General features: G+C 40.5%; 2 protein-coding genes across 3 annotated transcripts in view; both read left to right on the forward strand.

The window, feature by feature from the left end:
• BRWD1 (bromodomain and WD repeat domain containing 1) overlaps positions 1-5652 on the forward strand; it is a 121740-nt gene extending 116088 nt beyond the window's left edge. Inside the window, exon 42 of the mRNA XM_036242789.1 lies at positions 5204-5652. Coding sequence (XP_036098682.1) covers positions 5204-5562 — 359 coding nt within the window. The 3' untranslated portion in view covers positions 5563-5652. The remainder of the gene's footprint in view (positions 1-5203) is intronic.
• Positions 5653-9513: 3861 nt separating this feature from the next.
• PSMG1 (proteasome assembly chaperone 1) overlaps positions 9514-14973 on the forward strand; it is a 34662-nt gene continuing 29202 nt past the window's right edge. For both annotated transcript variants that reach the window (XR_004956804.1, XM_036242835.1), the window contains exons 1-2: positions 9514-9679; positions 10972-11078. Coding sequence is in view for 1 of the 2 variants with exons in the window: in XM_036242835.1 (XP_036098728.1) it covers positions 9549-9679; positions 10972-11078 (238 nt within the window). In the remaining variant the exon portion in view is untranslated. The remainder of the gene's footprint in view (positions 9680-10971; positions 11079-14973) is intronic.

Genomic DNA, 14973 nt, shown 5'->3' on the forward strand with positions numbered 1-14973 from the left:
CCGACACATGACTGACCCAAGACCAAATGGAACAATAGGACTTTGAGTTGTACTGTCTTGTTAGTATTAAATGACACCATCACAGATGGATTGTTAGAATAGCATCCTCCAACATTTTAAAGCTTGTACACTAACATATAAATTGGACTTCTCTAACTGAATTATCCTGTATATATTTCTAAAAACTGTTTGTAGTTTTCCAAGGAGAATAAAGCACTTTATACTTGACCAAGTTCTCAGTAATAAAATTAACACTGTCTTACATGTATGTATTATTTTTATTTTAATTCCACACAAGTTACTCTTCTGTCTTCCTCAGATTTTTATCTATAAAATAACTATTTTATAAGACTTTAGAGATACAGCTTTATCAAGTTGGAGTTGCTGTATACAATATAACTTGTCCCCTTATTCTCTCCCACTCTGGGCATATATATTTGAAGTTCAAATTTCCTTAAAGTATTTTTAAAGCCTACTTACAGTTTCTTCTGTAGAATTTTAACTTTTCCCTTATTTTAGATTACAAATAAGCATTTACTAAAATGTCCTAAGAGTATTTACTAGGTTCCTAAATTGTCAGTATAGGGTATTTTCATCACTACATCACAAAGGAATTAATTGCAACTTAAATCATTTTGTTCCACAACAGTTTTGTGGATTTTATCCCTGCTAGTCAACTGGGTATGTGTTGGGAATGAACCAGTTGCCTATTTTTTAGTGCTTTTTCTTTTTTAATCCTCTCCTGAGGATATTTTCCCATTGCTTTTTAGATAGAGTGGAAGGGAGAGAGGGGAACATTGATGTGAGAGAGACACATGGATTAGTTGCCTCCCACACGACCCCCACCAGGGCCAGGGATCAAACCTGCAACCCAGGTATGTGTCCTTGACTGGGAATCAAACCTGGGATCCTTCAGTCCACGGCTGACGCTCTAACTGCTGTGCCAAACCAGCAAGGGCTTTAGTGCTTTTTTAACATGCAAATGGCTGTAGTTAGTTGAGTGAAGAGTATACCCTTAACCTGCCATACGTGCAGATTTCACCATAAGTTTGCTATATAGTTTTAATTATTCGTTATAGCATATTAATAATATACAGGAGTGGGCAAAAGTAGGTTTACAGTTGTAGCACAGATAATGCAATAAGAAGTAATACAAGAATAAACCTTTATGGACTCCACTATAAACCTACATTTGCACACCCTGTGCAACTTTCTAGCTTTTGCTCAACACTGATTTAATGTGCTAAAGATTGGCTTTGGATCTGGGGTTGGTTTGCAGAGACTAATGTTCACCATTTAAATATTCTTTTTTTTTTTTCTCACCCGAGGACATTTTTCCATTTTTTGCACAGATAGAGTGGGAGGGAGAGAGAGAGAGAGAGAGAGAAACATCGACGTGAAAGGGACACATCGAGTGGCTGCCACCCGCACGACCCAACCAGGGCCGGGGACAAACTGCAACCGAAGTACATGCCCTTAGCGGGAACCGAACCCGGGTCTCTCCGGACCGCAGGCTGACGCTCTAACTGCTGAGCCAAACCGGCCAGGGCCCATTTAAATATTCTTAAGAATTTTTTTTAAATTTGTTTTTTTTAAAAAATTTTTTAGAGAGGAAGGGAGAGAGAGAAACATGGATGTGACAAAGAAATACCAATTGGCTGCTTCCTGCACACCCCCTCCTCAGGATTGAGCCCACAATCCAGACATATGCCCAGACCAGGAATTGAAAAGGGACCTCTCTCAGTCCATGGGCCTGCGCTCAATCCACTGAGCACACTGGCCTAAAAAATTTTTTGAAGTGGTAGAAACACTGTACTTTAAGCCATTTCACCCCCAACTTCATATGCATGTGACTCCACAGAGCCCAAATACAAGGGGTGGGCATGCTGCATGGGCACTGCCATGATCAGTTTAGTCTGCCAAATGCCATCTTTTGCAATGCCTGGTGATTTACATTGAACAAAACAGTATCTTTAGCAATAGAATTTCGCTGGGAAAGCATGCAAAACATAATTGGCAGAAGGGACTAATGCATTTGTGGGGGTTTCTTTTAGTAAAGTAGTTTCGAACCTATTTGGGGAGAACTCGGGGTCTTGGAGAGAGCACAAGCCCATCTTTGTAATGAGTATCATAGACAAGGTAAAATCTGAAGGGCTCTCTTTTGAGGGCAGAAGACTTCAGAATTGTTGCGCTGTTAAAGAACATGGTCAATCCAGAGGAGCCGTTTTCACCTGTACTCACTTGTCCTTGGTGATGGGAAGGCTGACATCTCCATTCACAAAAGGGAAAACTAAGAAGGTTGATGGTGGTACTTGCACTGCTAGAGAATAATGCTTGATAGCTGACAACCCCAAACCCTTCTTTTCTAGTCTTAGTAGCAAAAAGGCTATAGCAGGAGTGGGTTTTCCCGACGTCGAGTGTGTTTGTTTCTGGCTCTACATCCTGTCCTTATTTATGGACTGCTGAATCTCTGGAAACTTGAGGCCAGGACCTGCAAACTCATCCCCAGCAAGACTTGTGTACAGTAAAATCTCAATCTAATGGACTAATTTGGGCGAGGGGGTGTCCATTATATAATAAAGTAGGGTTTCCAAGAGTGTGTGTTAAAAATTGATGTGTTGCCCTGGCCGGTTTTGCTCAGCGGTTAGAGCGTCGGCCTGCGGTCTGGAGAGACCCGGGTTCGGTTCCCGCTAAGGGCACGTACCTTGGTTGCAGTTTGTCCCCGGCCCTGGTTGGGTCGTGCGGGTGGCAGCCACTCAATATGTCCCTTTCACATCGATATTTATTTCTCTCTCTCTCCCCACTCTATCTGAACAAAAAATGGAAAAATGTCCTCGGGTGAGGATAAAAAAAAATAAAAAAATAAAATAAAAATTGACATGTTACCTTTATTTACTTATGTAGATACATTTGTGTAATTAAAATTATGTATGAAAAGTTTAATTTCACAGAAAAGTTTTATATATGTATTGCTGTAATTTTTTAATTTATACTGAATAGGTCTAGTAAACTTGTGCATTCACCAATCACAGCAAGTAAACAAATGCACACCCGTGGGATGTGGCTTAGTGCATGTGGGAACATCAGCCAGTGCACGTTAAGACTGCTGCAGAACCACCACCAGGCATGCAATGTGCTGTGATCATTGCTAATTCTCCCAACATTGTTTACGAGCAGTTTACCAGTGTTTTTTCCAACATATGGCCTATTCGCTAAAATTTGTTAAAAATAACAGTGAATAACAAAAAATAGACTTAATTTAATTATAAGCAAATCTTGGTTAAAAGCATTTTTAAATTAACAAGGTGTTAATTTTCACATATGGCCTACAGATTGGAAATTTTGTTTGTTAAACCTAAAGTTCATTAAATCAAGGTCTGAAAACCCGCAGGTTTTCTTTTAAGATGATTTTAGACAGTTTGATTTTGTTTTTAATCCTCACCCGAGGATATTTTTCCATTTATCTTCAAATAAAGTGAGAGGGAGAGAGAGAGAGAAACATAGATGTGAGAGGGACACATCGACTGGCTGCCTCCTGCACGACCCTGATCAGGGCTGGGGGACGAACTGCAACTGAGGTACGTGCCCTTGGCTGGAATTGAACCTGGGACTCACTGGTCCGTGGGCTGTGCTCTAACCACTGAGCCAAACCAGCCAGGGTGGCAGTTTGGTTCTTAACGAATTCGGGACTCGATTGCCAAGAGATAAGACCTAACATTCAGGGGCTAATGAACTTAAGATGCATTTTTACCATACTTCTGCTCTAGAGGAGTACTAATTCATCTTATGTTTGAAATTTGAAAGTCTGACTTTGGGTCCACCAAAAATTGGTAGACGTGGAGTAAGTCGTAGTAGGAGCCACTCACCGTCACGTGGCTCAGCAGAGCTCCAGTGTGATGCCCTGCAAGCTGCCCTCAGGAAATCGCCTCAGTCCGCCTGGAGGACTTGCTTTGTCCTACCTTTTGTCTGGCTGATCCCTTCACTTTATTATTATTATTATTTATTTATTATTATTTTTAATCCTCACCTGAGGACATTTTTGCATTTATCCTCAGATAGAGCAGGAGAGAGAGTGGGGGGCAAGAGAGAGAAATATCAATGTGAGAGAGACACATCGACTGTTTGCCACCCACATGACCCCAACCGGGGCCTGGGACAAACTGCAACCGTGGTACCTGCCCCTTGTGAGAACCGAACCCAGGACTCTCTGGTCCGTGGGCCAACATTCTAACCGCTGAGCCAAACTGGCCAGGGCGATCCCTTCACTTTCTAACTGCTGCTGTAAGGACACATCCTCAAAGGAAGCCTTCCTTGCCCCTTATTGGAGGTTGAGTTTCTAGAATATATCCTCACAGCACTCTGAACTTTTTAGTTCTTTACAGTAACTATACTTGTATGTGTAGAATTAATTTGTTTTTGAATCTTTATCCTGATCCTCTATGTGCCCGGCACATACCTAGCTCAGAAAATACATGAATAACGAAAGTAGGTTTAACAATTCCAGTTATACAAAATGCTCAAATATTTGGGGGGGAAATGAATCTAGGATTAAAACCATATTTCAGTTCAATAAAACCAATGTGCAATTCTTTTTTATCTACTAGTTACCAATTTAATGGTATGGTGTTTTGTTTGTTTTTTGTTTTTTTTTTTACCAAAGGAAATACTGGTATTAGAGTTAAAACCTTAACAAGGATCTTGAAATAGAGCCAACGCTGGGTCATGTCATGGTGGCATTTCCTTCTTGTTTAGGTTCTAGGAAAGGTATTTCAGAACTATTGAACATTTTAAAGAGGTTCAACATAGAGTGCTAGAAGGGATAACAAAAACTTAAAACCTATATATTGTTCTGTTTTAAAAATTCGTAATTTAGATGAACGGCTTTATGACACTGAAAGTACTTAACCCCATTCTTACAAGTCTGCTACTGTTTTAAGTGACCATTATCCTTACAGAGTATAAAATATGCCAGGTGGAGGCACCTTAGTTCCTATTCAAGACTTCCATTTGCAGATAAAGAAATGTAAGTTTGTATCAATGTCAAAAATGTGTAGTATTGATGATCACTTATGTTTTTATTCATTTAGCAATGTGAGTACTTTTACAATTTATTGTTTAGGAATGTATTGTTGAGGAATGTAAGTAGTAAAATCTTGTGTTACAAGATTTTTTGCATTTACATGAACTTTCACTCGTTTTTCAGAATCTGTTCCTAGAGACAGAGAACCCAATACAAAAATGAGAACATGTTTGCATAATCAGAAGGATGCAGTGCAAATGCCTAGTGACACTCTGAAAGCAAAAATGGTGCCTGAGAAAGTTCCCCGCAGATGTGCTACTGTTGCTGCAAATAGAATAAAGATAATGAGTAATCTAAAGGAAACCATTTCAGGACCAGAAAATGTCTGGATTAGGAAGAGTAGCAGAAAACTGCCCCATCGAAATGCTTCTGCTGCGGCTAAGAAAAAATTACTGAATGTTTATAAAGAGGATGATACAAGTATAAATTCTGAAAGTGAAAAAGAGCTAGAAGATATTAATAGCAAAATGCTTTTGTTTTAGATCAGATTCTGGAAAGAAAGAAAGCACAGTAGTGGCGATGAAAATGTAGACGTTGATTGGAAATGGGGGCTACAAGTAAACAGGCAGTTGCATTCTGCTCCTGGCTCTGGAGGTAATCCTTCATTGGCACCTTTCGAGGAATTTTCTGAAAGCCATAATCCGGAGTCGGAGTAGGTCCTAGGAAGGCTTCCTCCCAGGAAATAGATTTGTGAAGCCTGTTGTTGGAGAGGTGGAATTAAAAGACTAATGGCCTTTCATGACATTATTCCTTTTCAGAAAGGAAGGGCCTTGGAGAAATTTCTTGATTCCCTAGAGGAAGAAAATACAGTCCTTCCGTATCCTGGGGGTGGGGTTGGTTCCAGGACTACCCAAAATCTACAGATGCTCAAGTCCCTTCTATAAAACGGCATAGTAGTTGCATATAGTTTATGCAATCCTCCCATATACTTTAAATAATCTCTATGTTATAATACCTAATACAATGTAAATACTATGTAAATAGTTGTTACACTGTGTTGTTTAGGGACTAATGACAAAATAGTCTACATACGGCCTAACTACATACAATGTGACTCTTTTTTTCCCAATAGAGTATTCTTGACTTGAGGTTGGTTAAATCCCCAGATGTGGAACCTTTGGATATGGAGGGCCAACTGTGAAGGGAAGTGTACAGGGTCTATAGCAAAATCCTAAAGGAATGAAAAAAATTCAAAATCTCAACCTGCTAATTTTAAGGGTTCTTAGAATATAAAAATTCAGACCACCATGACTATGTTGTCATTAAAATAAAAATTAGAGGGTGTGGGATGGGAGCCGGGAGGAGGCTGTCAAAGGGGGGAAAAAGCAGGGACATCTGTAATAAAAAATAAATAAATTAGAAAATAAAAATTAGGCACATTTCAAGAAGTGCCATTGAGCCTATTTGACTTTTGAATGAAGCAAATACTTTAGCAAGTAAGTCTTTACAATTCACAACCCCAAAGGCAAAACAACTTAAACTAGGACCCACGGATTCAATGATGGGGATTTTAATAAGTTCTGAAATAGTGTTGGAAATAGAGAAAATCCATTAATGTCTTATTTTGTTTATAATACTGAAATTCATATTGAATGATGACCACTTGATATGACTAATTCAGGGAATATATATTTTTCTATGAAAGCCATGAATGTGACTATCACAACTTCTTTTCCTCATTTTTACTTTCAGGTAGCAGCATTCACAGAGATGCCAAAATGTGTCTCATTAGGAGGCAGGTCTTAGTTTTAATAAATTAGAAAATAAAAAGTACAGATTAAGATTAAAACAGTCATATTTTTAGATGATACAGTGACATTCTCTGTTTCTCTACAGCTCCTTAAAAGTTAGAACTTTATGAACACTTTGAGCAAATTTATTACAGTCTCACCACAATAAACTTTATGACAGTATGCCTGGGCTATTTCATTGTGGCCTTCAATAGGATTAGAAAATCTGGTCTTGATACTATAAAGAATTTCCTTGCAATGAGGTTTGATTTGTTGCTTATAGGTATTTGTTGAAATTAAAATAACCAGATTAAATGGACGCACTGTCAAATCTTTTTAACACAGAACATGCTACTGGAAAACTGAATTGTTAGATGTTGTTTTCCCATTTAAAAGTATCTGTGAATATTAATATATGATTTGCATGTATAAATCTGAAAAAGTAAAATATGGAAACCAAAGGGTTTCTCGCCCTTTTTCATTAAAAGACTAATATAATGCATATTTTTTTTGTTATACAGATTGGCCAAGTGTCTAGATTACTTGAGAAATTTGTTTGTGGTTGCATGTCTGCTTAAAAAAAGGCTGGTTTTTTTTGTTTGTTTTTTTTTTTTAGCATAAGCCAGAATATTTCTACCCTACAGTTTGTGTCCTTTGCTGTTTATAGTATACTTTCATCTGATATACTGATACCAGTATCTTGTTACTAGTGCAGATGAGAAAGGGCAGAATTCCTAATAAATGATATTTTTAGATGCATGGGGTTTGATTTTTGATCTCTAATGAAATTAAACCTATTTCCAGTCCCATATTTACACTTAATTTCATAGAAATTTCTTATTGAGTAAGTTACATCATCAACAAATACCACAAAATGAAAATATTTAAGTCTCAGTCAAGATTATTTTATGCAAAATTTTTTGACAATTTCAGTGTAATGAAAGGATTTTAATTTTAAATTTATAATTTACTGTGGTGGGGTTAGTTTCTGTTCAACATTTGAGATTATACTATAAGCCTTCTTTAGTAATGGAACCCTTCTCTGGTTTAGTATTTAATTTGAATATATATTTGCCTTTTTTTAAGTGCTTGGCCTAAATTTAACTGTAATTGCATGAAATAAGTGTTTGTTTAAATCTTAACATTCTTGTAAAAATGCTCTCTAAAATGTATGTAGAATTTTAATCATGGCCAAATGTATTATCATTACCCTACTTATAATTTTAATCAGATTTCCAGAAATGATTTCTTCATAATACAATTGTGAAATCAAATTGAGGATCTTAATGGTGAAAATGACAGTTTTATTCAACAAAAGGACTGAGACAAAGTGATACCCAAACCTTTTTATTCTGCTATTTAGTCATTCTGTAAAGCCAATTAACCCAGGAGTCTTAATGCCATTTTAAAACATTACATTGGTAATCTTGTGTATTCTAGCTCACTAACTATACCTTGTTTCCTAAATTCTTACAGGATAGCAATTTGGTGTTACTGTTATTCTTAAAGTGTTCAATTTTGCTTCAAAGCCCAGTCTTACATTTTGCAGTAATGTGTAAAATTGCTAAGTACTGGTTTTATGTAAATGGTTTTCGTTGATCATTGTTTCTCCACATCTTAAAACAAGATGTTTCTAGCAACTTTCTGAGATTTTAAAAAATTTATCTCAAGAGTCTTCCCCTACCCCACATTCCAAAATGTAAGCAATGCTATTTAGTTTCAGCACTACTAAATCTAGGTCAGTGTTTTTTAATTTTGCATTGCAATACCGGATATTTTCATTTTTATTTGAACTATGGTACAGTTGTCCTTTTTTTCTCCTGCTTGGAATTGTGCTCTGTGAACTGTGTCTTCCAGCAAATTTTAAAGAGAACCAATTATACACTACTGTGCTGATTATTAGTGAAAGGATATTTAAAGCAGAAACATTTTGTATTAGAAACGGCCAAATTTTTAAAAAGAAACTAATATTTTTGCAGTCTCATAAAGTCTTTTAGATTAGCTTGACGATCATCAGCTTTTGAAATGTGAATTCCTACTGCCGGAGTAAAGGTCTCATTTTTATAACACCGCGAAGCACTGTGTTTCTTCCTGCCCTTCCATCCCCCCTCCGTCCACTAGCCCGTGGACGCGCCGGGACCGGGGCGACACCTACCCGCGAGCGATCGCGGTCTGGAGCCAGGTGATTAATAAATTAAAACTCGGCGTGTCACTCCAAACGGAGGAGGAAAACGGAAAAGGAGCGAGGGAGGGAAAGACAGAGGGGCCCGCCTCTTTTTGGAGCGCCACTGCCGGGGAAGGGGGCGGCGTGCTCCTTCCCTTCCCGGGTCGGTTACCTGTCCGGACAGCAGGCGCCTCCCCGCGCCCCGCCCCGCCCCGCCCCGCCCCGCCCCGCCCCGCCCCGCCCCGCCCCGCCCCGCGCCAGCCTCTGCCTCTGCCTCTCTAGCCCGCAGTCATCCGATCTCTCGGTCTCCCTGCCGGGCTCCAGCCGAGGGAGAAAACCCTCTGCTTTTGCGGGACTTCTGGGTCCCGCGGCGCGTGCGTGGGGGCGGGGCAGGAGGCGGGGCAGGAGGCGGAGCAGCCGCACGTAGGGGCCGGGCTCGGGGGCCAGGCGTGGAGGGCGCGGCGATGCTCTGGGGCGCGTGCGCGGGGTTGCGGGGGCGGGTTGGTGCGCAGGGGACGCCTGCGCCTCCCTGGGGCGCCGCTGCTGGGCGGGGCGCGGCGGTGGGAGGGAGACCATGGCGGCCACGTTTTTCGGTGAGGTGGTGAAGGCGCCGTGCCGAGCTGGGACGGAGGACGAGGAGGAGGACGAGGGGAACACCGAGACGCCCGAGGACAGGGAGGTCCGGCGGAAGCTGGCGCGGAAGAGGTGAGTCCTGGGCGCGGGGAGCCGGCGGCGCGCTCGGGCCTGCGCCCATCGGCCCCAGCCCCGGGCCGCGGCTGTCGCGGGGGCAGGTGCGCAGGGCGCCGGTGGTTGCCGCTCGTCCGCGGCCCGGGGCTGCCTGGGGCCTCGCGGAGCCCGCGGTGGGTCTGGCAAAACCAGCTCCAGCGCTGTGCGGGGAGGCGGGCTCGTGTCGGGCTGCTGCGGATTCCGGGACGGCTTGGGCTCGCGTGCTCTCCGACGGAACTGCCTGCCGGGCTCCCTTCAGCACGGACTGAAGGTGGTTCCTGCCGCCTTGTAACGTTTCCAGGGCTGCAGTGCTGTATCTTCTTGCCCCACGTTTGTCGTGTATTTGCTTCGTGGATGTGAGACAACGCTCTTCAAACTTTCTTCTCCGGCCTACACTACCGTTAGCATTATGTGTGTCAGTGGCAGGTGGATGTCTCGTGCTACAAAGTGTTGTTCCCAAACACACACACATTGGAGAAAACAGCGAAATGACGATTTTGCCATGTTTATCTGCCACCACCCTAAGCGAGTCCAAGTCAGTATGGCCTTTCACCTGTACATTTTCCAGGATGCAGCTCAAATGTTGCAGGCATTTTCTTCCAGATGCCATCATCACTCCTAACAATAAATAACTTTTGATACTATATGATGGCCAGTCCATGATCAAATGTATCTAGTTGTCTCAGACATCACATTTTATAGTACATTTGTGTAAATCAAAATCCTAGACATTTTGTCTCTCCAGGTTTCTTTCATTTAGAGCAGTCCCCCTCCGTTTTCTCCCTTGCTGAGACTGGTTGTCCTGTAGGAAGTCCCGCACGCTGGATTTGTCTGATTGCTTCCTTTTGGTGTCCTTTACCATGTATCCATCACCTGCATTTTCTGTAAATGGAAGGTCCTTCTAGAGGCTTGGTCAGATTCAGATTCAATATTTTGCTGGCAAGAATGCTTTGAAGGTGGTGGTTGGTGTTCCTTATGGCACGCAGTGTCAGGTTGTCCCACTTTTAGGGATGCTAAGATTGGTCGGTGGGTCAGGTGGACAGCCTGCTGTCTGTTGTAGAGTTCTCCAGGAACTTTGTATCGAATGGTTTTCTATGTTATCATCACCTAATTCCATTGTTTCCTCAGGATTATAATTTTGTTCTTTATAAAATCAAAATTTGTGTTTTATTGAATATAAAATCGTACTTATATTAAGTATTCTTTTTACTATAAAAAGGTACTATTTATATTTAAGTTGTTTTAGTTTTATCTTTTGTTTCTTGTGTTAGAGAGGTACGGATTCTTCGAAGACAAACGAAAACATCTTTGGACGTTTCCCTGCTGGAAAAATATCCTTGCTCCAAGTTTATAATTGCTGTTGGAAATAATGCTGTAGGTGAGTAGAAATGCATTAGACTAGACATTTTGGTGAAAGAATAGAATCTCAAGTTACTTATTTCTTTTTATCATAAAAGATTTCAGATGTCTTATTTTTCTAAGAAAAAGTCATAGTAGAGTAACTATTCATGTTTTATTTTTTTAATCCTCAACAGAGGATATTTTTCTATTGATTTTCAAATAGAGTTGAAGTGAGAGACGGAGGGAGAGAGAGACAGAAACATCAGTTGGTTGCCTCCTGCATGATCCCAACCAGGGCCAGGGACCGAGCCACAACTGAGGCATGTGCCCTTGACCCGAATTGAACCCTCGACTCTTTGGTCCAAGGGCTAACGCTCTAGCCACTGAGCCAAACTGGCCAGGGCAATAGTAGAGTAACTTTGTATTTGAGTTAAACCTGTTGTTCATGTGGCACTGTCTTTTTGATAAATTTTAAAAATAAGATTTACAGGTAATGTTCTTGACTTTGGGAAATTACAAATGTAAGGAAATGGTTCTGATGGATTCTGGTATCTAGGATTCCTTAAGTTCCAGGGCCTGTTTTGGCGAAATATGGAAGGACAAAGGTGGTTTGTGTCTATATAGCTCTCCTTTGTAGCACTGGTTCTTTTTTTTAAATCTTTATTGTTATATGTATTTCATATGTTCCTCATTTTCCCCCCATTGAACCCCTCCTCCCCTGTCCCACCCCCCTCCCACCTTTTCCCACACTATTGTCTGTGTCCATTGGTTATGTATATAAGTTCTTTGGTTTATTTCTTTCCATCTTCCAACCCCTTTCCCTTTGAGGTTTGTCAGTCTAGCAATGAATTTGTACTTCTTTTTTTAAAAAAATTTTTTTTATTAATTAGTTTTTGTTACAGATGTTTCTCCTTTTTCCCCCCACTGATTCCCCCCTCCCCCTCCCTCCCTGCACTTTCCCCAGTTTGTTGTCCATGTCCACTGTTCATGCATACATGCATATAAATTCTGTGGTTTATTTCTCCCCCATCACCCCCCTCTTTAGGGGATTGTCAATCTGTATCCCACTTCCGTGTCTCTGGGACTACCCCATTCCTCAGACTGTTATGTTCATTATATTCCACAAATAAGTGAGATCATATGAAACTTGTCTTTCTGTGTTTGGCTTGTTTCACTTAGGATGATACTTTCCAGGTCCCTCCATGTAGTCTCAAAGGATAAGAGATCTTTCTTTCTTACAGCTGCGTAGTACTCCATTGTGTATATGTACCACAGCTTTTTTATCCATTCGTCTACGGATGGACACTTGGGCTGTTTCCAGATCTTAGCGATTGTAAATAGTGCTGCTACAAACATGGGTGTACATACATTCTTTCTGATTGGTGTTTTAGGCTTCTTAGGGTATATTCCTAGAAGTGGGATCACTGGGTCAAATGAAATTTCAATTTTTAATTTTTTGAGGTAACACCATATTGTTTTCCATAGTGGCTGCACCAGTCTGCTTTCCCACCAGCAGTGCACTAGAGTCCCCTTTTCTCCACACCCTCGCCAACACTTGTTGTTTGATGATTTGTTGATGGCGGCCATTCTGACAGGTGTGAGGTGATACCTCATTGTTGTTTTAATTTGCATCTCTCTGATGATTAGTGATGATGAGCATTTCTTCATATGTTTCTTAGCCATTTGTATGTCCTGTTTGGAGAGGTGTCTATTTAGTTCCTCTGCCCATTATTTAATTGGATTCTTTGTCTTCTTTTTGTGGAGTTGTATGAGCACTCTATATTCATTGGAAATTAACCCCTTATCTGATATATCATTGGCAATTATGCTCTTCCATACAGTGGGTAGCCTTTCAGTTTTGATGATTGTATCTTTCGATGTGCAGAAGCTTTTGTGTTTGATGTAATCCCATGTGTTCATTTTCTCCTTTGTTTCTATTGCGTTAGGTGATGTGTCAATAAAAATTCTGCTGCGTATGATGTCTGAAATTTTGTTGCCTACAGTCTCTTCTAGGATTTTTATGGATTCATGAGTTACAATTAAGTCTTTTATCCATTTTGAGTTTATTCTCGTGTAGGGTGTCAGTTGATGGTCTAGTTTCATTTTTCTGCAAGTAGCTGTCCAATTTTCCCAGTACCATTTATTAAAGAGGCTGTCCTTACTCCACTGTATGCTCTTGCCACCTTTGTCAAATATTAGTTGAGCATATTACCTTGGGTTCATTTCTGGGTTCTCTGTTCTGTTCCACTGGTCTATATGCCTGTTCTTGTGCCAGTACCAGGCTGTTTTGATTACAGTGGCTTTGTAGTATAACCTGATATCTGGTATTGTGATCTCTCCAACTTTGTTCTTCCTCTTCAAGATTGCTGTGGCTATTCGGGGTCTTTTTTGGTTCCATATGAACTTTTGAAGTATTTGTTCTAGTTCTATGAAATATGTCGTTGGTATTTTGATGGGGATTGGGTTGAATCTATAGATTGCTTTGGGTAATATGGACATTTTAATGATGTTAATTCTCCCAATCTATGAACAGGGTATGTGCTTCCACTTTTTATATCTTCCTCTATTTCTTTTTTTTTTTTTTTTTTATTTTTTTTTTATTTTTTTAAAATTTTTTTATTAAAAGAATTCCCCCATTGACCCCCTCCTCCCCACTCCCGCCCCCCTCCCACCTTTTCCCATACTATTGTCCGTGTCCATTGGTTATGCATATAAGTTCTTTGGTTTATTTCTTCCCACCCCCCCAACCCCTTTCCCTTTGAGGTTTGTCAGTCTAGCAATGAATTTGTGCTTCTTAATCCCTTCACCTTTTTCATCCATTCCCCCAACCCCTTTCCCAACTGGCAACCAACAAAATATTCTCTGTATCTATGAGAATGTTCCTGTTCTTCCTGTTCATTTTGTTTGTAGATTCCATTGTTGATAGATATGTATTCATTGCCATTTTGTTTGTTCCTACATTTTATCTTTTTCTTTAAAAAGACCCTTCATCATTTCATATAATAACGGTTTGGTAGTGATGAACTCCTTTAACTTTTTCTTGTCTGGGAAAGTTTTTATATGTCCATCGATTCTAAATGACAGCTTTGCAGGATAGAGTAATTTTGGTTGTAGGTTCTTGGTTTTCATCACTCTGAATATTTCTTGCCACTCCCTTCTGGCCTGCAAAGTTTCTTTTGAGAAATCAGCTGACAGCCTAATGGGAACTCCCTTGTAGGTAACTAGCTGCCTTTCTCTTGCTGCTTTTAGGATTCTCTCTTTGTCTTGAACCTTTTGCATTTTGATGATGATGTGTCTTGGTGTGGGCCTCTTGGGGTTCATCTTGTTTGGGACTCTCTGTGCTTCCTGGACTTGTATGTCTGTTTCCTTCACCAAGTTAGGAAAGTTTTCTGCCATTATTGTTTCAAACAGGTTTTCGATTTCTTGTTCTCTCTCTTCTCCTTCCGGCACCCCCAAGATGCGAATGTTGGCACGCTTGAAGTTGTCCCAGAGGCTCCTTACACTATCCTCATTTTTTTGGATTCTTTTTTCTTTTTGCTGTTCTGGTTGGGCGTTTTTTGCTTCCTTATATTCCAAATCGATGGTTTGCTCCTTGGATTTACGTACTCTATTATTGAAGCTATGTAAATTATTCTTTATTTCAGTTAAAGCCTCCTTCGTTTCTAACTGTGCAGCGATCGTTTCTGACTGGTACTTTTTTATGCTCTTGAGGCCCTCACTGAGTTCATTGAGCATCCTTATAAGCAGTATTTTGAACTCAGCATCTGTTAGGTTGCTTATCTCCATTTCGCTTAGTTCTTTTCTTGGGGTTTTGTTCTGTTCTTTCATTTGGGACCTGTTTCTTTGTCTCCTCATTTTGCTGCCTTCCTGTGTTTGTTTCTGTGTATTACTTAATGAGAGGTATGGGGCTCGCTGAGACCCGATGCTGCTCG

The sequence above is a fragment of the Molossus molossus genome, unplaced genomic scaffold (genome assembly GCF_014108415.1).
Source record: "Molossus molossus isolate mMolMol1 unplaced genomic scaffold, mMolMol1.p scaffold_m16_p_5, whole genome shotgun sequence".
Lineage (NCBI taxonomy): Eukaryota > Metazoa > Chordata > Mammalia > Chiroptera > Molossidae > Molossus > Molossus molossus.